The 24,921-nt window shown below is 38.6% G+C and overlaps 1 protein-coding gene across 2 annotated transcripts in view; it reads left to right on the top strand.

The window, feature by feature from the left end:
- Window positions 1-24,921, top strand: part of LOC124594106 (vacuolar protein sorting-associated protein 18 homolog) — a 262,862-nt gene that overhangs the window by 39,683 nt on the left and 198,258 nt on the right. For both annotated transcript variants that reach the window (XM_047132457.1, XM_047132458.1), the window contains 3 exons: window positions 586-771; window positions 9,431-9,547; window positions 21,173-21,285. In XM_047132457.1, coding sequence (XP_046988413.1) covers window positions 586-771; window positions 9,431-9,547; window positions 21,173-21,285 — 416 coding nt within the window. The remainder of the gene's footprint in view (window positions 1-585; window positions 772-9,430; window positions 9,548-21,172; window positions 21,286-24,921) is intronic.

Below are 24,921 nucleotides of genomic sequence, written 5' to 3'. Positions count from 1 at the left end.
GCATGATATATTTGGACTGGTATTTTGTAAAATGAGAGAAAGTATGTTGTTTTGTGCTGAACCTTTTCATGTCAAGTGTATTCTTCAGTGCATTGTATTTATTTTGTTGTTATCTGCTCCACACATTATGTGCCAATCTTCAATTAGAAACTTGAGATAATTGTGTACAGATAAAATTTTTAATTTTTGGATCAACAAGACGTGATATTAGATACTCAGTGTATGATACTAAATATAAAGATGCTGCTTTATGTATAAATCTGTTACATGTTCTCTGTTCATAAGGAGCTCCTTGTCTTGGATCTATGGAATGAAAAGTGTATATATCTATGTAGCCTTGGTGTAAAAAAATTTCGAAGTACAGAAGCCCAAAACTCGCCTGCATTCTCCATATTTTATGTTGTTGTGAGGTTACTTATAATACTGGCAATGGAAAAAATATTTTTATGTGTTTACCTCACAGGTGTATTACTGGTTCATGTAGAAATGTTGCATCAGTCTCTGATAGGCTATTCATTAATATGTAATAAATATTTCTAGTCCTGTGAGTGTTCATTATCAGTTGACCTTCTCTTTTCTCTACAGCTTGACACTAGCAATAGTGATTCTGTCCTGAGCAACAGCCAGCTGCTGCATTACCCTGCACCATCTGAAGGGGCTCCACTTGCATTTGTCATCACAGAATTTCATACATTATTGCTTTTTGCAGACCATGTGAAGGGAGTTTCCTTGCTAAATCATGAATTGATATTTGAAGACTACTTCAGTGAGGTGAGGGTTCTCATATTTGATAATATTAATTTTTTAATCATTTTACTTTCAGTTATCACATACTGAGCAGCAACACTCAAAAAATTTGAAGTTGTAGTTAGCAATCCAAATACACTTGTGGTCCATTTTTTATCATCTTCTTTGTTGCACTTTAATTTGGATTTTTCTATGTAGATTTTACATTTTATGATTAGATGAGACAAGAATAAATCTTTTGTAATTGTATTTGCATGAAACTGAGAATTTTGTTTCTTTGTTGAATACTGACACCAGTGTGTGGGAGCTATTTTGGTAATTTACCTTCATACATATGGGGGAGTACATTCTTGGAGAGCAGCTATTGCTCTTCCATTAAGCAGTTTGATTAACTAGTGAATTCTGACCAACTGTATAATTGTTCATACAACATGTTCAGCAGAACCTTGCATTTTGTTTATAAATCGCTAGTTCATTCTTTGCTTGTTTGATTGATGCTTACTTGCACTTCAAAAGACCTCTTGAAATTATCAAATACATAAGAGAGGCAGGTTACTTGTAGTTACATCAGAATACTGAAGGAGTACCAAGTTCTTGTTTTGAAATGGAGAGAGAAATGTGTGTGTGTGTGTGTGTGTGTGTGTGTGTGTGTGTGTGTGTGTGTGTGTGTGCACGCGCGCATGCGGGGTGGGCGTGGGGGGGCGTGAATTAGAGAAGATAAAGATGACCATCATTTCCTGCAGCATTTTAACTCTCAACCCTTAGCTTTATTTGTGTAATTTTCATTACATTCTTTTGAATTTAAATAAAGAGGACCAACTCAGTGGTTTCTCTTTTTACTTGCAGAAGTGTTGCTGCAAGATTAAACAGGAAGCTAGATATCTCTCTCTTTGTATGTGTGTGTGGTGGGTAGGGGCTGGATAGAGGGATGGAGGGGGGGGGGGCACTCTGTTTTGAACCCTAGACAATGAAGCATGGTCTATATGGAAATTATTTGTACTTTTAGTGTTGTGGATTTGAATTTCAGAATTCATTCACATTCATTATTAATCAAAAACACCATTACGGAGTAAATTTATTGACATATGCAATGTCTTTGAGGAAGCTATTGCAAGATGTTCAATTTTTGACTGCATGCTTTTATAGAAAAAATATACTTTTGACCTTAACTGCTTTGTCCCAGAAAATTATTAAATGGTACAACCTGAGGGAAAAAGTATGCTAGCAATCCTGTCGCGTGGTTGTCACAGTGAGAGAGATTTCTAAGTATAAAGCATGCAGAACAGAGTTTTTAGATTAACTAATCCACATGCTGATGCCATCTCTGAATGTAGGGATTTTACACACATGGTGTTTCATTTAGTTTGTGCTTATTGAACTATACTCCTGTTACCTTAAGTCGTGCTTTTTAGTTTGGTTTTAGAATGTGAGAGGGAGTTGAAATATTTTGAGTTTTGCATTTGTTGTGTGAAATTGAGCACATTAACAGTCACTTTTTTGGTTCATAAACAATTATTTATATCCAAAATATACAGAAGAATTTTTAAATGATCTACTTATATCCCTTATTTATCTGAAAACTATGAGCTCCAAATCACCAAAAAAATTAAAAAATGTGTTGCTCTTACAGCATTCCAATTTTCATAATTTGTTTTAAAATGCAGTTAGGTTAAGATTTCCTTCAACATGAATTTCTTGTAACATTCAAGGCTTACTAAAAGTGTCTTGTGTCCAGATCACACTGACATTAAGCATTCATCTACGAGGATGGTTTAAAAGTCCTCAAAACAGAATATAAAAAAAGTACTTACATCACTGAAACTCTCTTTATTTTTCAATGTAGTTTCCTTGTAGATTAATGCACTTGGTCCAACGATGTTCCAGTGTCTTGATCCCATCTCAAAAATGAGTTTCCTCCAGGCCTGCAAAATAGTTGTCAACTCCATCTATCAATTCTTTGTTTGAAGTGAATCTTCACCCATCAAGAAAAAATTTTCAGTTTTGGGAAGAAATGGAAGTCTTGTGGGAGCCATATCAGATGAATAAGGCAGATGTGGCAACAATTCATACCTTAGTTTGTGTAATTTTGTCATGGCGACAGCACATGTGTGCATGCGCACAATGTCGTGATGGACCATGACTTTAATCCTTGCTAAACCTGGCTGTTTTTTGCATATCTTTTGTTGCAATTTGTCTAGGAGGTTAGCATAGTATTCTCCAGTAATTGTTTGCCAAGTGGGGAGATAATCTACAAACAGAATCCCCTTCGCATCCCAGAACACTGTTGCCATGACTTTTCCCTCTGAAGGAATTGTCTTTGCTTTCTTTGGCGGCAGAGAATCAGCATATTTCTACTGCTTTGACAGTTGTTTTGTCTCTGGGGTATAATAGTGCACCCAAGTTTCATCTGTGGTCACAAACCAGCACAAAAATCTTGTTTGTTTCTCATAAAACGGGCCAAATTTTGTTCTGATATGTCCATCCTCCTGCGTTTTTGATCCGGCATCAAGAGTTGCGGCACCCATCTTGCAGATGATTTCATTTCTAATTCTTCAGTTAAAATGTGATATACTCTTTCAGAGGACATCTGGCAAGTGTGAGCAATTTCAAGCACTTTCAATAGGTGATCCTTCATGACCATTTCGTGCACTTTTGCAATGACTTCAGGAGTAGACACATCTTGGCTGACCACTGGGCGGATCATCATCTAAGATCTCCCAACCAAATTTGTCCACTTGGCAACAGTTGAATATGAATGGCAGAGTCCCACAGTGTATTCTGGAAATCAGCATGAATGTCCTTTGCCTTCATACCTTTCTTTATGAAGTACTTAATCACTGCTCGAATCTCGATTTTTTTCCATCTTTGCAAATCACTACTTGGGAATAACAACAGAGCCACGTCACTACCACAACTCTCTTCCAAGGACACTTATGTGGCACGTGTTTACAGGCAACAGTCCAATGAATATCACGTGAACAACTCATTGCGCTAGTGCTGACCTCTAGTGGTGATTCTGAGAACTTTTCAAATCACCCTCGTACATCGAAACTTATACTTACTTTCAGCCACCTGGATACTCTTCCTCCTCACTGTTTGCACCATGTGTGTCTGGTTAAAGAGTGTGGTAGTCAGCATGATGGTTTTCAGGGATGTAAGGAAGCAGAGACAACAAGTCCTTGTGTTTTGCAGCAGGAATCTTTCTGCCACCAGAATACAAGTGGTCCTCATTTTACAAGCATTAATAAATTGTGATGAGTTCGAAATGTTGAAATCTGTTGGTGTCCTCTTTCTGAGGTTTTCCAATATGTTTGTTAAGAATCTCAACTTCCTTCAAAAAAACACAGTGGAAAGTAGTTTTCTTTAAATTGGATAATGCAAGGTATCCTGACCTCAATTTTCATGACAAAAATTTGATGCAATTCCATCTTTTGTCCAGATGTGCTCATCTGTTTCTTAGCTAGCTTTTAAGTTGGTGCTTGTAAATCTTAAAATATCTTTCTTTGTCACCCTCTGCACAGGCAAAGGGCTCTTCACTTGGGCCATTTTACCAGTCCTCTGAAGTAACAACATAGTCCATTTTCCTGATCTCTTTCTTAACAACACCAAAGTCACTATGAGAAGACAAAAAGATTTGCCCAGGAATCGAGTAAACAAACAAGAGATGATTTCTGAAGCACCTCTTGAAGCCATGTTTTCATACTATTCACACATAACACCACCATCATTGGTACATATGTGGATATCAAAGTTGTATACACAAAATTGTGTCAGTACACCACATAAGCAGATATCTTGGGTGTTGAACGAGTTTTCGCCAAACCAAATTTATTAAACAAAAGTCTTTCTTCTGTGCAACATTCGACTCGATACTGTCTCAGAAGAGTATAAGTGTGATGTATATGAACAACCAGATGTATATATCCTGTTGTTGGGAAACCATGCATCACACACCTTACATGTATTGGTATTAGGCAGCTTGAAACCTATATTAAATTTTCTTGTGAATATTGTTCTGACAGTATTATACTCATCGCACCACAAACCATTTCGTCTATCTTCATTTTTGTAAAGTCAGTGCATTTCAGCTACAGATTTCACAGAATCTCTCTCTCTCTCTCTCTCTCTCTCTCTCTCTCTCTCTCTCTCTCTCCCTCTCCCTCTCTCCCTCCCTCTCTCTCTCTCTCTCTCTCTCTCTCTCTCTCTCTCTCTCTCTCTCTCGGTATTTATAGGCTTCATTTTCTAACATTTCTGCATTGTGAGTCTTGTCACCAGAATAATCAGTGTCATTAGGTGTTTCATGATGAGTGTGAGATGTTTATGCACTTTGGCCTTCTCTAGCAATAGATAAATGCCACCTAGATATCACAAATACATCGCAAAATGCTTTAGCACGAACTGTTACTGAAACACTGTTCACATTCTTTATGCAATATGCACGTGATAACTTTCTTTTAATATCACTGTCAAAATCTGCACTGTTTCTATAAACTCTATTGCTTGGTTTACCGTGCACAACACTGTACAAAAAAACATTTTTCAGATTATATTTTCATAGACTATAAAACTCAGCAAAGTGATTGTCCTTATCATTGTCCATAAGTATGTGATACTCACCAACTGGTATTAGCTTTCATAGACTTCATAGCACATTCACAGCTACAACCCTGTTTCCTCCCTGGAACAGCTTTGTTAATTTTTTCACTTTCTCTTCTTCCAGTCATTTTAATTTCTTTCATGTTTTCTAGATCTGTCACAGCTGCTAGACACAAAATCATGTCACTACCAGCCATGATATTGACACTAAAACATGTGACTACAAACATGTGTGCCATTGGCTTCCACTAGCTGACATAATGTTGCTCTTTGACTAAGCTGAGTGTCTCACAAATTTTAAAAAAGTCTCAATGAAGGATGTGGAAAATATTATAGTATTTAAAAAAAATAAAGACTCTGCTGGGTGGGGTGGGGTACCCACTAAAGTGAGTAAAGCAGTATATCACATAATAACACCTGCACTAACTCAAATAATGAATTGATCTTTTGAACAAGAATGCTTTGCTGGTGTGTTGAAGTATGATGAAGTCAGACTTCTGTTAAAAAAAGGATCGAGGGAAGACGTGGGAAACTATCACCCTATTTCTTGTCTTCCTAACCTGTTGGAATTATTAGACAAAGTAGCCGCAAACCAAATTTAAAATTTGTTGTAAAAATGATATTACAAGTAACAAATTTGGATTTCAACAATGGGAAAAAACCCCTCTGGATGCAGTGAATAACTTTACTGAAAATGTATGCAAAGCATTGGACCAGAGACGTAAAGTTTTAGGTATCTTCTGTGATCTGACAAAATCCCTTGACTTGATAAAACACATCTTGCTTACCTGAAAATTAGATAAATATGGCATTAAGGGCAATACTCTGAAATGGCTTATGTAATGCCTGTACAACAGAAAACACAAAGGGTAGCTATCACTACAAATTCAGTGACTTAATATTCTAAATGGAGTAGGGTATCACTGGGTGTGCCTCAAGGCTCCAAATTAGGGCCAATCCTGTTCCTATTGTGTATAAATGGCTTATCCGCAAATATAAATTTCCTATCTGTTCTGTTCATCGATAATACTTCTGTTTTAATTAAAGATGAAAGTGCAGAAAAAATTCGGAGCTCTATTGTGAGCATGTTGGCTACCCTGGAAAACTGGTTCCAGTTAAATGGTCGGAAACTGAACACTGCAAAAGGCCATATGGTACCTTTCTAAACAAACATTCAAAATGTGTGGAACTTAAAATATAACATAACAATAACTTATGGAAGAAGCTGATATAGTCAAATTCCTTGAACTAAATGTAGACAAGAACTTAAGCTGGAATACATGTATTGACTTCCTATCTAATAAATTGAACAGTTTCAATTTGAAATGCAAATAATAGCAAATTCTACTCAAATGAGCACACAAAAAATAGCATATCCTAGTTGTTTTAAATCTGTCATTATGTATGGTATAATTTTTGGGGGAAGAAAATTATCATGTACATGTGTACTGTACAGCAAAAAGAAGCCTGTCGCCCATTATTTTGGAAACTACGAATCATACCTGTTCCCTCTGTATAGTCTCATACTCAGGGAATGAGTGTAGGGGGAGCAGATGCAAGAATCCTGCATCATTGCTAATGACAAGGTCCAAGTGTAGCTGTTGCATTCTTCCAAGCTATCATGAAGGGTCAAACGTGTACCTGTGTTGTGTGGATGACCGTAACGAGTGCTTGTACAGTGTAATCTTGGATGTGTGTTCCCTCCATATACATTTATGAAGTTATGATGTTCCTAGACTGCAGAAAAAAATTATTTGAGAAGAGAAATAAAAAGAATTTTATGCTACCCACGCATCAGTAGAAATTATATGCTTGGTCCCAACAGAATATGAGGATGACGAAGTATAATAAATAAATGGGCAAAAATATATTTAATATGAAGCCAGATACTCTAAAAATAAGGCTACAGCAGATTATAAAGATTCAGAGAATTTGAGCAAGATGTAACATAGTGTTATATTTTTTAAATTATGTTTATAACAAAATTGAATTATTATTGGCATCAGTTGTTCTACGTGTATTACGAAGTATTACTACAATTTTGATGAGTCTCCTGTACCTGAATCAAATGTGTGTGTGTGTGTGTGTGTGTGTGTGTGTGTGTGTGTGTGTGTGTGTGTGTGGGTTTTTTTTTTTTTTTTTTTTTTTTTTTTTTTTTTTTTTTTTTTTTTTCAGACCGAAAATTTGCTTTATACTGCTCTCCATGTTCTACTCTATTGTGTGCAAATCTCTTCATCTCCAAATAATGACTTGACTACAGCCTTCTGACTCTGCTTACTGTATTCATCTCTTTGTCTCCCTCTATGATTTTTTTAACCCCCCCCCCCCCCCCCCCCCCCCTTGCACACACACACACACACACACACACACACACACACACACACACACACACACTCACACTCACTCTCTCTCTCTCCCCTCCAAAACTAAATTGGTGGTCGTTTGATTTCTCAGAACATGTCCTATCAACCAATTCCTTCTTTTAGTCAAGTTGTGCCACATATTTCTTGTCTCCCCAGTTCCGTTCAGTACTTTCTCATTAGTTATGCAATCTGCCTATCTGATCTTCAGCATTTTTCTGTAGCACTGTATTTCAAAAGCCTCTATTCTCTTCTTGTCTAAAATGTTTATCATCCATGTTTCACTGCCATACATGCCTACATTCCAGACAGATACTTTCAGAAAAGACTTCCTAACACTTAAATCTATGTTTGATGTTAACACATTTCTGTTTTCTGAAATGCCTTTATTGCTATTGCAAGTGTGCGTTTTATATCCTCTCTACTTTGGCCATCGTTAGTTGTTTTGTTGCCCAAATAGCAAAACTTGTCTACTACTTTTAGTGGCCTGTTTCCTAATGGCCTGATTTAATTCAAAAACATTTCATTATCTTTGTTTTGCTTTTGTTGATGTTCACCTAATATTCTCCTTTCAAGATGCTGTCCATTCTGTTTAACTGCCCGTCCAAGTGTTTTACTGTCTCTAACAGAATTGCGATGTCATTGGCAAACCTCAGTGTTGTGGGACTAATAAATCATAATTCACAATTCTTAGCTTCCTCTTGCATTGTAAAATTGCGTTTCGGAGGTACTCCAAAATCTTTCTCTTGTATGGTGGGAGAGTAAAAGTGGATATTAATTATTCGTATATTGTGGTATAATAAATATGTAAGAGTAACATCCAAATATATCAGTAACTCTTTTTTTTTAACAATTTATGGGTTAGGTCCCTCTTGCATTGAAGCACACAACTGTATAGTAATAGTTTTTGTAGAATTAAATATTTAGCTATTTGCTATGAACCGGTTATAAGCCTGTTCCACTATTTTCTTGGCTGTGTCTACTAAACTTTACATGACAATTTTTGAAAATACCTGCAATGTCTTTGGTAAATCATTTATGTATAACAAAACTGGCATGACCCAAGTCCCGAGCATTACAGGACAATGTATTTAATGTTTCTTCAATCTTAATTTTGTTTTACTTCTGTGGTATTGTTTGTTAACGTCATCCTCAGATGTTTGTTGTTAACATCTGATTCCACCCAGAATGGTGATGCATTTGACACTGTAACATTTTAGATTCTCTGACGAGCTCACAGAAAATGTCAATAGGATAGCTTTTCTTGTTTATTTAAAGTTTTTTGATTAGATCACATATTGCTTTCTCTATAGCGAATCGAGCATGTAATTCCAATTGAACATTCATTAAAAGATTGTTGCCAGAAATGTCATTCTGTTATAAGCTAGTTGTCAAAATTCTTGATGACATTGAAAAATGGGAGAAGGGTGTATAATTGTCACCACTTCTAAACATCAGTATTACTGATGAAATATGCAATATGCAGGACATTAATAGAACTGCTGAATGTGTTTAAAGTTGAGTCACCTTGTTGCCTCTGTCATTCTTAAAATGTAAAACATTAGACACCTTGAAAAACTATGTGATATGACATGTTCAGCTGCACTTTCTTAATGTTATTGCAATAAAATTTGTATTACTGCAGTATATTTATAGTTTTAGTACAGATTAGATATTTGTTCTCTTTTGTGTATTTTTATGCTTTTAGCTGTAATTTTTTTTTGCAGAGTGTAGGAAAACTAGTCAGCATAACAAAGGATCCTATTAGAGGCACCATTTGGGTATATACAGAAAAAGCTGTGTTTCGTTACAAAGTAACACAGGAAGAAAGAAATGTGTGGCAGGTATGTTAAGAAAAACTGACTTCCTCATGAGTGTGTTTACATATGTAGATAGATGGAATGCACCTCTTTATCACTTACTGGAAGGGAGCAGTTCAAAGTTTTATAAGGGCCATGAGTAACTGTAGTCAGTAGAAATTCTCAAATCTGAGGTTCCTTTACACCCATCGAGTAGGGGTCTGTCAGAACCAAATTTCAACTATATGCTCTACAGAGAAAATACTAGTGTAGAAAGCATCTGCACAAGGCATTACGTGTCTGTAGTTTGTGTGGGATGATGCTTCTGCATCTGTAGTATTTTATAAGTTGTATTGTGTTGTATTGTATTTATTGGTCCAGTAAATCTTACATGTACAGTACAGCACATCAGATATTGGACAGGTCAAAGTATATCTTACAATTAAAACACTTTAGAAACTAGAAAATTATGTTCACAAAATTTTACAGCACTTCATATACTGGGCAAGTCAATGTGTAAGTTATAATTAAACCACATTAGAAACTTGAAGTTTACAACTGAATACATGTATAAGCCAATATTAACGATTAAAGTATTTGCATGATCCTCTCTTAAGCTCTAAGGATTTTTGAGGAACTCTTCTACACTATGAACTGACATGTACACTAGAGAATTACATTCACAGAATTTTACTTCATATACTGGGCAAGTCACTATACAACTTATACTTGAACCCCATTATAAACTTGAGAATTACATCTGAATGTATTTATAGGCCAATATTAATGGTTACAGTATTTGCATAATCATCACTTAGACTCTCGAGGATTTTGGAGGAACTCTTCCACACTATAAAAGCAATGTGTCAACAGATATTCTTTTAATGCTGCTTTAAAATTTTTTACATCTGTCATTACTTTAATTTCTCTTGGCAATTTATTGTAGATAATTTTTCCATGGTGTAATGTTCCTTTTTGGCACAAACTGGTTTTTGTATGGAGTACATGAAAGTCAGTTTTCTGTCTTGTATTATGATGATGAACATTTTCATTTTTGGGGAGGATACTAGGATTTGTTATTGTATATTTCTTTATAAACATTGCACTTTCAAATAGGAAAATGCAAGGAAGGGGAAGAATCCCCATCCTTTTAAATAATGGTCTACATGGTTTGTTCCTTTTTATTCCAGCCATGATTCTCACTATTCTTTTTTGCATCCTGAATAGTTTTAGGCAGGATGGCGAGTTACCCCAAAAAGTGATCCCATATTTTAGGACAGAATGTATATTAGAATAGTAAACTGTCATCAGACAGTCCTTATGACAGCAGTTTTCTAGCACTCTCATTAAATAACACATGGTACTTAGCTTCTTTAATATGTTGTCAATGTAAGTTTCCCATCTAAGATTATCCTGTAGCCAGATCCCCAGAAATTTTGTATTAGGCACACTTGCAATATCCGTGTCTGACATCTGAATTCTTATATCCTCTTCAATGTTTCTCTTGATATTATGAAAATTTAATGCTACTGTTTTGCTTTTATTTATTATTAGTTTGTTTTGGTTGAACCAGTTTACAACATTTGTTAATGCCTCAGACAGTCTTGTCTGTAGTATCTCTGCAGTCTTCCCGCTGACTAATATGCTTGTGTCATCTGCAAACTGGATAGTGCTATGGTACTGGTTGGCTGATGTTAGGTCATTTATATATATCAAAAATAGGATGGGGCCAAGTACCGAGCCCTGAGGCAAGTTAACTGTTCTTCTGGGTAATGCCAAGTGTGAAAGACAACCAATGCTTTAGTGCAGAAGGAAATTATCTGCCCTTATACACTGCTGTCATTAGAATTGCAATGCCAGGTATGGTAGCAAATAATGAAATTTTACTTATTGTGCATATACAATATAGTGACTGGATGATTAAATTTGTAGGTGATTTGGAAGTACACAGGTTGCAAAGACTAATACACAGAGCTGCTCCCTTCTAACATCAACAATGGATTAAACTTGGCTGGGGATTAAGTTGAACTGAGCTTGGATGACAGACATGGGTATGTTATTCCATACTGCTTCAAACCTATGCCAGAGTTCATCAGTTGAGTGAGGGCTTGCCAGTCTCCCAACAATCCACGACCAGATTTTGTCAGTGACTGAGAGACCTGAAGAGCTATCTGTTCAAAAAAACAATAGAATGCCCTCGGTATTGAAATAAGAAACAGGCTAGGACAGCATGGACAACATGTGGCATTGCAGCCTGTTGAAACATAATGTCGTGGAGACTTCAAAGGTAGGCCACAACTACCAGCCTTGAAACATCGGAAATGTAATGGTTACTGTCCAAATTATCAGCTGTGTGAGGCAGAGGAGACTGAGTTGTGTACTCAATGGCTCCCCATACCATCACACCTGGTGCTGGATCTATGCGATGACGAAGAATGCAGTTGGCAACACTCATCAGAAAAGGTGAGGTGGTACCGCTGCTGTGTCCAGTCTTGTCATTGGGCACAAAATTACTGCCATCCCTCTCTCTGCTACCATGGCAAAAGAAGCTGCAACAGTGATATCCTTGCTGACAGGCATTGTCACACTGTCTGTGTGGCTACTTTTCTTGCTGCAAACAAACTCCCTTTGTGACTCGAGGTATGTAATATGGCTGTACAATCCTGCATGGCTGAGTGAACAGTGTGGCTGTCCTCACAGGCACTAATCATGTGGAGCTGCTAAGATCCTGTCTGAAATTGTGTGTGGCTGACATGCTGTTGTGCATTTCTTCTTCTTACACAAGACATAACAGAATTGTCTCACTAAAAAATAACATTCATGGCATGAAATTGGCATTCCAAAACATTCCAAAGGTGTTCTATAGGATTCAGGTAAGGACTCTGTGCAGGCCACTCCATTACAGGGATGTTATTGTCATGTAACCATTCTGCCAGAGGCTGTGCATTATGAACAGGTGCTCGATCCGCGAATTGTTCTTCAACAGTTGGAAGCAAGAAGGTGCTTAAAACATCAATGTAGGCCTGTGCTGTGATAGTGCCATGCAAAACAACAACAGGTGCAAGCCCCCTCCTTGAAAAACATGACCACACCATAACACCACTGCCTCCGAATTTTACTGTTGGCACTATACACGCTGGCAGATGGCATTCACTGGGCATTCACCATACCCACACCCTGCTATTGGATTGCCATATTGTGTACTATGATTCGTCGCTCCACACAACGTTTTTCCACTATTCGATCATCCAATGTTTACACTCTTTACACCAAGCGAGACGTTGTTAGGCATTTACCGGCATGATGTGTGGCTATGAGCAACTGCTTGACCATGAAATCCAAGGTTTCTCACCTCCTGCCTAACTGTTGTAGTACTTTCAGCGGATCCTGATGCAGTTTGGAATTTCTGTGTGTTGGTCTAGGTATACGTCTGCCTATTACACATTACGACCCTCTTCAACTGTCAGCAGTCTCTGTCAGTCAACAGACAAGGTCGGCCTGTACGCTTTTGTGCTTTACGTGTCCCTTCACTTTTCCACTTCACTATCATATCGGAAACAGTGTACATGACGCACGTGACACCCAATCACCTGACCATGTTCGAAGTACGTGAGTTCCACACAGCGCCCCATTCTGCTCTCTCACGATGACTAATGACTGCTGAGGTTGCTGACATGGAGTACCTGGCAGTAGGTGGCAGCACAATGCACCTAATATGAAAAACATATGTTTTTGGGGGTGTCCATATACTTTTGATCACATAGTGTATATATATACACACACACACACACACACACACACACACACACACACAAAGGTTTACAGTTCAAACATGCACACAAAGGTTGACAATTTGGTCATTCTCCAATACAGTAACTAACCAGAGGTGAGGAGCCCAGACTGCTATGAAAGTCTGTAATTGTTATGAAATGGTAAACACACAATATGCAAAATGGGCTCTGTGCATCAGTGCTTGAAATTAAGTAGACCTGCCACTGGAGCTTTGAGAGGGGATGCTTGCACATCATTGGCAGCAGCATAGAGGTTTGTGGCAGTGCCCTCATGCCACAGTGGTGGGTGTGGGAAATATGGCGTGATTGGCAGTGCATGGGTTTTAAATTGCGGCCACCTGAAAGGTGGTCAGTACCATAATTTCCTAGTCATAGTATTACTGCAAGATGTAGCTCGAAACATTTTACAGAACACTCGCAGAAATCTGGGTGAGAACTCAGTGCCATTCTGCTTCTTGTAGCTTGTCTTAAAACAAAATCAAAATTCCATTAAGTGCATATTTGTGTAAAATTTATTAAATGGCACTTTCATGCTGGTTTCTGACATTCCGATCAAAAGGTCTTGAATGATCAGAAATTATACTGGATGATTCAAAAAGAATATAATAAAATTGCTGATATCCTGCAAACCATGGATGAAGGGAAACAGGCAGATTTGAGGCATAAGTTTCTCCTGGCATATACAATTTTCAAACAACTTTTTACCTCTACAGGGAGGAAATGTTTTGGTGTGTATGAAGTTGGATAAACTTCATATCTGTCGAGTTGGAATGCAATGTGCTTTGTCATTTTTATTAGGGTGTCGTGATGAAAATCGTGTCCCAACATTTGCCAAGGTTGTGCACCATATTAATTCTCCTGCCGCCAGTTACATCAAGCAATGTGTTGGCTTGGCCCTTATGTGTGAAGGGATCCGTTTTACTTGTCGACGTTTGGATTCTGTTTCCAAAGAATTGTTTCATTTTCATTTAATGGTTGCTTCAAACTTGTCTGATTTCACTTGGGATTAGTTGGATGGTGCCTCATTGACTCAAGCTGATTGGGAATACAATTCTGTTACTGCTCGGCATTTGGCAAAGTTTGAATGTTTCCATCGTTTGGAGTCTGATTTTATATCTCGATGTTCTGTGATAAATCTCACAGAGAAATCTATTGATGACGCAATCTTATCTGTGCTAAGGAAGGGTTTAAATTTCCCTCACACACTGAAGAGTTTGCCGGTAGTTGATTTTATTAGTTCAGTTGAACAGACAGTCTGCAAACCTCCCGATACTGCAGAGGAAGTTATGAGGGATGCATGTCATGTGTTGGCTAGGGCTCGTCCACCCAAGAGTAATATAACAGCAGTGGAGAGGGCTGCTTTACGCTCTCTCAAAGTTGATCCTGACATCATTATTTTACCTGCAGACTAGGGCAATACCACCATTGTTTTAAACAAACAGGATTATGTACAAAAGATGCAATGTTTACAATCTGATTCAGCGTATCATAGGATCGGTGCTGACCCACAAAAAGTGTTGAGAGAAAGACCAACAGCCTCCTGAAGAAAAGTGGTTTGTCGTAGGATGCTATCAAGAGTCTTAACACCTACAGTGCTGTTCCCCCTAAGTTATATGGCCTTCTGAAGGTGCACAAGGGAGGGGCTCCTTTGTGCCCTATAGTTAGCAATATTGGCTCTCCAACATATCCTGTAGCCAAGCACCTTGCTTCTCTGTTAAGCCCACAACTTGGTAAGTGTGAACATCATATCAGGAACTCAGCTGATTTCTTATGTCGTTTGGAGAGAATGTGGTTGAATGACTGATATTTTATTAAGTTTTGATGTGGTCTTTCTCTTCACTCGTGTTCCTCTGTCTGATTCATTATGGTTCATTGAGGTTAGATTTGATGTTGAATTAACTGTTCTCTTTTGACATGTGTTGACAACCAGTTACTTTTTTTTCAGTGATCAGTATTATGAGCAGACAGATGGAATTGCGATGGGTAGCCCGTTGTCTCCTGTGACTGAAAATTTGTTTATGGAAGACTTCAAGGAACATGCATTGGAGTCAGCGCCTTTGAAACCTGCCTGTTTCTTCAGATATGTTGATGATATTTTTGTTGTTTGGTCTCATGGTAGGGAGAATTTGAACGCCTTTTTAGAACATCTGAAATCAATCCACGAGAACGTTCATTTTACAATAGATGTGTAAGAGGATGGTTGCCTTCCATTTCTTGACGTTTTGGTTTCGAGGAAGGTTGATGGATCATTGGGACATGCAGTTTACAGGAAATGTACTCACACTGACTTGTGTTTACAGGCTGATAATTGTCACCATCTCGTTCAGCGTGAAGGGGTACTTCGTACCTTGGTACACAGGGCACATGTCATTTCTGACACTGAGACTTTGCCAGCTGAGCTGGCCCATCTTGAAGTTGCATTTCGTCAGAATTGTTATAATGAAAGACAGATTGAACGTGCGTTATGCAATTGACCAACTGTGCATTGGGTGACTCATGATAATACTGAGTTGACACCTAAGTCTACTGCCTTTTTGCCTTACGGAGGAAGCACTTCCAACAAGATTGGTCGTGTTTTACGGAAATACAATGTGAAATGTGTTTTCTGACCTCCATCTAAAATTAGAGTGCTTTTGGTTTCTGTTAAGGATGATCTTGGTTTGCATAAGGTGAGCGTTTATCACATTTCCTGTAGCTGTGGCATGGCATACATTGGTCAGACTATCAGGACTATGTAGGACCTATGTACTGATCATAAATGGCACCCACAATTGCAGCAGCCAAGTAGTTCTGTTACTGTCGAACATTTTTTGGATATTGGTCACCCAGTTTTATATAACAATATCGAGATATTGGCACGCATATCCAGCTATTGGGTCAATGTTATTAAGGAAGCTGTTGAGATTAAATTAGTGAGCAACCTTGTAAACAGGGATGGAGGTTTTTGTTTAAACTCTGCTCTCTCCCTTGTCAAAAAACAGAGGGACAGAGTCAGTGTTACTTTACCTGCTAGTTCGTAGTCTTTCACTTTGATACCTGTGACTCTGTGACTTTGGTCATCTTTGGTGACACTAGTATTTAGTGTTCATTTGTGTGTGTGTGTGTGTGTGTGTGTGTGTGTGTGTGTGTGTGTGTGTGTGTGTGTGTGTTATCTTTCCTGAATTACTTCAAATTTGCTTGTACTTTAAATTTGCTTGTACATCGCCTATCCGTTGCAGTTTGTGCCTTGTAAATGGCGAGGTGTACTCCCACTGAAATATCAACGATTGCTCTAAATATTACCTGCCTCAGTTTCCATAAGTTGTTTGAAAACAGGCAGATTCCATGTACCTTAAATTCCAGAAAACATTTGACACTGCTGACTGTTAATGAAGCATATGGAATATGTACTCAGATATGTGAGTGGCTCAAACATTTTTTTAGTAGAACCCAGTATGTGTCCTGGGCAGCGGGTTTTCAAAGGTATCATCAGGAGTGCCCTGGGGAAGTCTGGTAGGACCACTCTCACTCTGTATATAAGTAACTGATCTGACAGACAGGGTGAACAGCAATCTATGCCTCTGTGCTGAGGACACTGCAAGCCACCATACAGCATGTGATGGAGAGTAGCCTGTACCACTACTAGTTGTTTCCTTTCCTGTTCCATTGGCAGACAGAGTGAGGGAAGGACAACTGTCACTATGCCACCATATGAACCCTAATTTCTCATGTTTTATCTTCGTGGTACTTAAGCGAAATTTGTGTTGGTGTCAATAGGATTGTTTTTCAGTCATCTTCAAATGCGAGCCCTCTAAGAACTAAGAGCAAGCTGAGGATCACACAAATGATGCTTTCTAAAACTTTGCTGATTCGTGAACATAAGCTTCTCAGTCCCTGGGAAATTTATTATATTCAAATTCAGAATATGTTTGAGAACCCTGCGGAAAACTGATGTGGAGGATATTGTTTTGTAATTAGTGGATCTGTTCTTTTACCCCCCTTATATACAAGAGTCACCTGTACTTTTTTCCTAGTTGCTCAGGGCTTTGTGCTGGCTAGGAGGTTCACTATAAATTCAAGTTAAGTAAGGGGCCAGTGCCGTAAAATTGATTTGGGTTCCTGTCTGGATCCAGTGACTTATTTGTTTACAACTCTTTCAGTTGTTTATGTATGCCAGGGATGCTTGTTACTATATTGTCCATATGGGACTCTGTGTGACAGTCAAATGATGATTCTCCCGCATGAATGATTTCTTAAATATGAACTTTAAAACTTTGGCTTTTGTTTTGCTGTCTGCAACTACCACCCCAGACTAGTCAACAAGGATGGAAGCTGTAGACCTGCATAGTGATTTTACATAGGACCAGAATTTTCTTGGTTTCTTGGCCTGATCTTTTGCTAAGGTACACTGGTGGTAGTTGTAAGCTTTGCACATAGACCTTTCCACAGATGCATAACTCTCTGCTAGTCTTCGCTTTTGTTATTTGTGTGTACTCCTTTGAACCAAGAGTACAACAGTCTTTGCTTGCTCAGCATTTTCTGAATTTCATAGTTAAAATATGGTGGGTCTTTTCTGTCCTTAATACACTTACTAAGCACATACTTGTTCAGAACATGATATACAATCTGCTTAAACTTTGCCCATACTACTACTATGTTCATCATACTGGAACTAAATTATTGCAGTTCGTTGTCTAAGTGAGATGCTAACAGCTGCTTATCTGTTCTTTGTAGCAGGAATGCTGTCGTGCCCTTCTTGACCAATTTATTAACTTTCAAAAACGTAGTCACTTTGATTACATCATGATCCATAATCCCCATCTCTATACTGACACAATCAATAAGGTCTGGCCTGTTTGTAGCTGTAAGGTCTAAGATATTTCCTCTGTGTGTGAGCTGCTAAACTAGCTGCTCAGAACAATTTTTGGAAAACGCTTTCTAAAGTATTTCACAAGACTGTCTGTCTGCACTCTCTGCAATGAATCCATAAATGTCCCAGACTATAATCGGTATGTTAAAGCAACTTCCAACTAGTATTGCGTGATTAGGGTTTTACTTTCTACTGACTGTAGACTTTCATGGGATGACTCTAGCTAGACCTGCCACAGCGGAATTGGGTGGCCGGTAAAAACATCCAACAATTAACTTGCTTTCACTGTTATATGCGACCAGATAACTTCACTCTGACACTCAGTTTCAAACTCAACAGAGACAATAGTTTTGTCAACTGCAATGAATGCTTCCCTTCTTATGGCATCTAATCTGTCCTTCCGATAAATGTCCATAACTCACTAAATATATGTCAGAGCTTTCTACTTTGCGTTTTAGCCAGCTGTTGGTCTCAAGAGTAATTTTAGCGTGAGAACTTTCCTGGAGAGCAGTAATTCCAGAAACTTTGTTGTGAATATTTCACCAGTTTACTGATATAATCTTGACAGTCAAAGTGTATTTTCTCTAAATGCTGCCTGATGCCCCTATCTGCATATTGACTGGTGAATGTTCATTAGAGTGCCTCAAACTACAGCCTAACCTACGAGAACCCCATGTGCCCTCCACAAGTACTCTGCTGTCAGAGTAGCTGCTTCCTTCATGTAGTGCATTCTGGACCTATCATGAGGAGTCCTACAATTCCGCATCTGGTAATGCACATTTATAAATCTCCAGCAAAGATCATCAGAGTGTTGACAAAGCCCTTGGTCGAGACCCTTCACTCAGCTCCAAAACAAATGATCCTGATCAACTCTGGGAACAATGCTGCCAATTGCACCCCATGCATGAGGCCAGCAGCTTTCACCCCCACCACCAGCCACCTACATGAACTGAGGATAGCCTCAGAAGCCATGCAACAGGTGCCATTGGTGCTGACATGAGCCATATCTTGCAGACAACTCCACTCTGCACTTACAATGGCTGCAGGTAAGGCTGCCTCCACATTTAAGATGAGGCCCCCCAGCAGACATATGAAGCACACATTGGCTTTCTTTTCAGCTGTGAACGCTATCCTCCTAATGTGTCCATACCATGCCTAATGTTGGAGCTCCTGATATCTAGCAAGCTCCTGCCCATGTGTCTGCTTGGACCTTACTGAAGGAGTAGCCACCTATTTACTCACAGGGCAAATTGACAAGGCCAATTGGCTAGCCTCCCATTGACCCTTCGTCTCAAGTGATATCAACACCACTCACACCTTCACTCACCCTGCTGTGAAGGGGGATCCACCATGTTGGGTACAATAGGAAGTGCTTCAGCAGCAGAGCCCATGTGTGAAACAGGTGACACCAGAGGTGTCCCATGCAACATGTCACATTATCTGCCACCACTACATCCTGAGAGAGCGGCCTGAAGGCAGGTGGCTGTAGCCAAAACCACATTCATCTGTCCGTGAACTGTGGCCAGATCCTCCTGCGTCTGCATACAGCAAGCACACCTGCTATCCATCCTAGAAAAACTAACTGAAGGAGTAAACTATAAAACTGAAATTTCCCTTGATAGGCAACTGTTCCCTCCTGATGTGTCACCAGGGGATGCTGATACCTTAATGAACTGTGTAGTTGGCTGTTCAGAAAAAAATGATAACTGAGCTACACAAATGATCAGTTGATTAAATTATTATCTGAGTGTAATGTTGCAGAGTGACAATAAATGGAATGAGCTCATAAGGTCATTTATAGGAAAAGTGAACAGTCAACTGCAGTATATTGGGTGAATTCTGTGAAAGTGTAGATCATTTTTAAAGGAGACCATGAGTAGCACACTTAAGAACACTTGTGGGGGCCCATTCGTGAGTTCTGGTTGAATATTTGGAATAACCATTAGGTTGGATTGAAGAAAAACATCAAAGCTATTCTGAGACGTGCTGCTAGATTTGTTACTGGTACGTTTGAGCAATACATGAGTGTTACAGAAATGCTCCACGAACTCATATGGGAATCTCTAGAGGGAAGGTTATGTTCTTTCAGCGAAACACTATTGAGAAAGTTTAGAGAACTGGCATTTTAAACAGGTTGCAGAACAATCCTACCACCACCAACATAAATCTTGTGAAGGATCTTGAAGACAAGGTAAGAGAAATCAGGGCTCATATGGAAATATATACACACTTCTGTTTTCCTTGGTCCAATTGCAAGTGGAACGGGAAAAAGGAATGACTGGCAGTGGTGCATGGTACCCTCTGCCATGCGCTGTATAGTGCCTTGCAGAGTATGTATATGCATGTAGATGTAACCTTCCTCTTTTGTAAATGAACTTGTGTTATTTGTGTAATGATTTTAACATTTATCGAATTCTGGATTCTGCCTTAACTATTTTCCACCACTGCAGACAGGAGAATCTGTTGAATGTGGTACACTGCACTTGAGAGTTATAATTTGAGAAAATTAAGTGTTGTAAACTCAGAAGTGGGATACACCATGCTGAACTAAATTTCCATCTGATTTGTCCTATAAACGAAAGAGAATAATTTGTACATAAATTTTTGCACAATTCGAAAAAAATATAATGAAATTGAACATGTGAATCAAAGCAGTTAACGCTTTTCATGCTACTAGATAATTAAAGATTTTGAATTATTAGGGACTGTGTGAACTCATACATTTTATATAACATTTTGGATAAAATTGTTTAAATACTTGGAAGTAAGTTTCCAACATACAGAGCATGTAATAGAGAATGCAGTATGGTTTAAAAAGAGTTATTCTTTTCTGTGTGGTTTTGTTTTTATCTTCCTTTCACAAGCATTGTAATGCATATTTAATAACTAGATTCAAAATATAAATCTCAGAAATGGGTCTCTTCTCTCCCATACCAAATTGTTCTACAGTGTTCCAATGTCCTTTTTGTAAATTAAATTTTACTTGTTTCCTCACAGAAAGAAATAAACTTTTTGTTCTTTTTTTTAAAGATATTTGCGAAGAAAGGGGAGTTTGAATTGGCAAAGCAATATTGTAGAGACAACCCAGCACATTTGGACCAAGTACTTGTAAAGGAAGCTGAAATGTACTTCAATAAAAAAGAGTGAGTACCTTTTTGAAAGCTCCTTTGGTTATGGATTTTTACATATATCAACACAAATTATTCTGCTACAGTGGTTGTTACATTTCTGCTTTTGTTCTGACATTTCTTTTGGTGAAGTAAAGAGAGTTATTAAGTGGCTAAATAATTTCTTCACAAAAGACACTTGGACTGGGATGTGGAAATTTTGGAAGTACACATTACTTAACATATTCATTTGTTGATCCATCAATTCAGAATAGTGTTCTGTAAATCCCAGCATGAAGCTGAACATTCAGGGATTGGCAGTGATTCTAGATTTACAGTAACAAAGGGAAGAAGCTGTTAGGAACTCGAAGTTGTTTGAAACTGTACTGCCAATTAACTTTTATTAAAATGCCCTTGTATCCAAGTACCTTGGCAGCAAAGAAGAAAATTGACCGGATCTTGTGTGCCACTCACCAGGAGAAGTAAACAGGAAAAGTATATTATTTAACCTCTCCTGTTCAGTGGCAGATATATGCTAACTGTGAAACTCTTCCACCTGCAAGCCTTGGGGCATAGTGATCCTGTCTGAGAAATGCACTTAACCCGAAACCTCTAGACTCAAATAAGTCTCTTCCATTCCTATCTTCTCACCCATCTTCTACATGCTACCTAAGATCCGTAAACCACATCATTGTACCTCGTTACTGTGCTTCAATGTAGAGAATCTTGGCTCATCTTGAACAACACTTCCAACCACAATCCTCAACCTACCTACCTATTATTCAAGAATGTGATCCAATTCATTCATCACCATTCAACCATTCCCATCCCATTATCATCTTGATCTACACTTGTTATTGTGGAGCCAACCTCCCTACACAGTATCATCCTCTATGTTCCTGGCCTTCCCATCACTGAGCACCATTTTTTTCAGTGTTATGATGACCCCAATCCCACCATGTCATTACTTACATAACTGACTAATAATATTCTTACCGATAAGTACTTCTTTATCCAGGGAAGATGTACAAGAAAACTGTTGTACAATCATGTGCACTCACATGGCACCCTTGTTTGCCATTTAGTTTATGGGCCATCTAGAGATAACCTTTGTAACCATGTGTGTGTTTCAGTTTCATTCATATTTGTCTTTATGGTCTATAACCATGCGGAAAACACTCTGTCTTCAAATCTCCATGACCTCAACACTTTCTCTCCCAGCCACATCACCATCGGCCACTCAGCTCAGTGTGCCACCTTCCAGGATGTTGAGCTTCACATCTCTGATGGCTCCATAAAAACCTCTGGCTGTATCAGCTCCACCAACCATCAACAGTACCTCACTTTTATAGCTGTCGTCCTTTCCAAGCTAAAAAGTATCTTCCATACAATCTATCCTCCCATGGATGTCATATGTACAATGACGAACAATCCCTTGCTCACTATACTGAAGATCTTACTAAGGCTTGACATTCAGGCACTATCTTCATAGTGTAAAACTGCAAACGCATCTCCTGTGTCATATTACCATGTGACCTTAATTATCCAACCAGCCCAATGAAATGGCTGAACCTTTGCACTTCTTCATTCCCCAATGTCACCTCAAGCCGTAACAACTTAACCACATCCTTTGCCAATTCTTTGGCAACCTTTCATTGTGTCATTAAATGATGAACATCCTTCCCATAAACTTCCTCACCTTTCACGATGGTGAGTATGGGGGAGGGGTAGGGGGGGGGGGGGGGGGGGGAATTTGCTGAGCACCAAAGTTACAAAATATACTAGTCCAGCCTTTTGCCACACGTACTCCCAAACTCTTGGTACATGGGTTATACCACTTTGGGAGACCCAAGTACAAGATCTGTCTTATCCACCTTCTGTCTTATCCACTCTTCATTTTCTCAAATTGTGCCCTCATGTTCTGATTCTCTGAGTGCCCTTCACTCTCTACAACTTTTGTACCCAGCAGATATGGTAGTCCAGAATATCCAGGATGCCCTCCTGCAACTACAACATCTGGGGAAGGCGGTGTCTTTCTGCTGGGTACCAGGGCACAAGGTTATTCTAGGGAACAAAAGGGAGGAGCAAGCAGCCAAGGTTGCATGTGTGTCTTGATCCGAAGTTATTTCAGTGTGCCATACCTCAGCATACTATAGCCTCGCTGTTGAGATCCAGAGTGATTCATTAGTGAGATGACAGATAATAAGCTCGTGTAGTAAAGCCTACAGTGCAGCCATGGTGTACCTCCTTCCAGCCACATCAAGGGGATGAAGTCCTTCTTACTTGTCTTCACATAGTCCACATCCCTATGACACACAACTGCTTGGTCCAGCGAGAGGACCCTGCAATGTGTGGTGCTTGTGACTATTTAATCTGGTGTTCTTTTGGCTAATTTTTTGTTTATGGTGATTTTAAAAGCTTGATGTGCTTACTTGGCTTCTTTCTTGTTAAGTTCTAGCAGTAGATTTTGTGATGAAGCATACATCAGTGTGCTGGCTGGGGTGGCCTAGCTGTTCTAGGCACTACAGTCTGGAACCGCGCGACCGCTACGGTCGCAGGTTCGAATCCTGCCTCGGGCATGGATGTGTGTGATCTCCTTAGGTTAGTTAGGTTTAAGTAGTTCTAAGTTCTAGGGGACTGATGACGTCAGAAGTTAAGTCCTATAGTGCTCAGATCCATTTGAACCATACATCAGTGTATCTCAGGGACATGGAAGAAGACAAAGTTATCCAGGATTCAGGTTAAATACAGTTTACTTTTTCATGTACTAAACATTGTTGATTTACTTCTCTGATAGAAATCAATCACAGATAAAAAATGTCTTTCATTTTGGGTGTAGCAAACTGGAATATATTTTGGTTATATTTTAAAAATACTTTTTCATAACAAAAATGATTTCAATGCTTGCTTTCTACAGCAACCAGAGATGCTAGGCTAATAGTTAATATTCGCCGATTATTGAACAATGGTCTTTCACTTAGTGTCATGTTCACTATGTTAAAATTTCAGGAAATGAATATCAAGTATTATCATTGCAGTGCTGTTCATAATCTATATTCTTTGTCTGTTTATAATTTCAGTCTCTTTAACTATCTCGAAAAATAAGACTTTCTATTTCTTTAACTGATTTGTCACACATGGGAAAGACTCATCTTTGGAATCAATGCTGACCACATGGTGAATCCATTTTTTGGAATAAATTGGGTAAAACATTATTTTAGTAATACTGATATATTGTTTCAACTTCCATTTTACAATTACACATCATGTCAAAGTGATTAGTGGTAATGGAAAAGACTCTTACAGAACAGATCTAAACATAGTGAGAGTGAGACACTATTGTCCCTATTACTTTATACAAGCAAATGAATTCTAATCTAGAGAATTCTTACTGCATTACTCTCTTAGAATTATATTGCATTCCTTTTTTATAACTAATACTTAATACTATGGCTAAACTAATTAAAGTTTATTTTTTATTAAAATTGTGGCTTAAGGGCACCAAAGCATGGCTACAAAGCCTACAGATAATGGTGTGCCACATGTTACTGGTCTGTGTTTACTTTGTGATCAGTGGGTCACAGCAGGTTTGCCAATGGGTCTGCCCTCTATTTAAGACAACATTTAGATGAGTGTGGTCAGAGTTTTAAAGTTTTGTCAATTGTTCAACAT

The sequence above is a fragment of the Schistocerca americana genome, chromosome 2 (genome assembly GCF_021461395.2).
Source record: "Schistocerca americana isolate TAMUIC-IGC-003095 chromosome 2, iqSchAmer2.1, whole genome shotgun sequence".
NCBI classification, from domain to species: Eukaryota; Metazoa; Arthropoda; class Insecta; order Orthoptera; family Acrididae; genus Schistocerca; species Schistocerca americana.
Note: the sequence above shows the minus strand (reverse complement) of the source record. Positions and strands in the feature narration are given on the sequence as shown.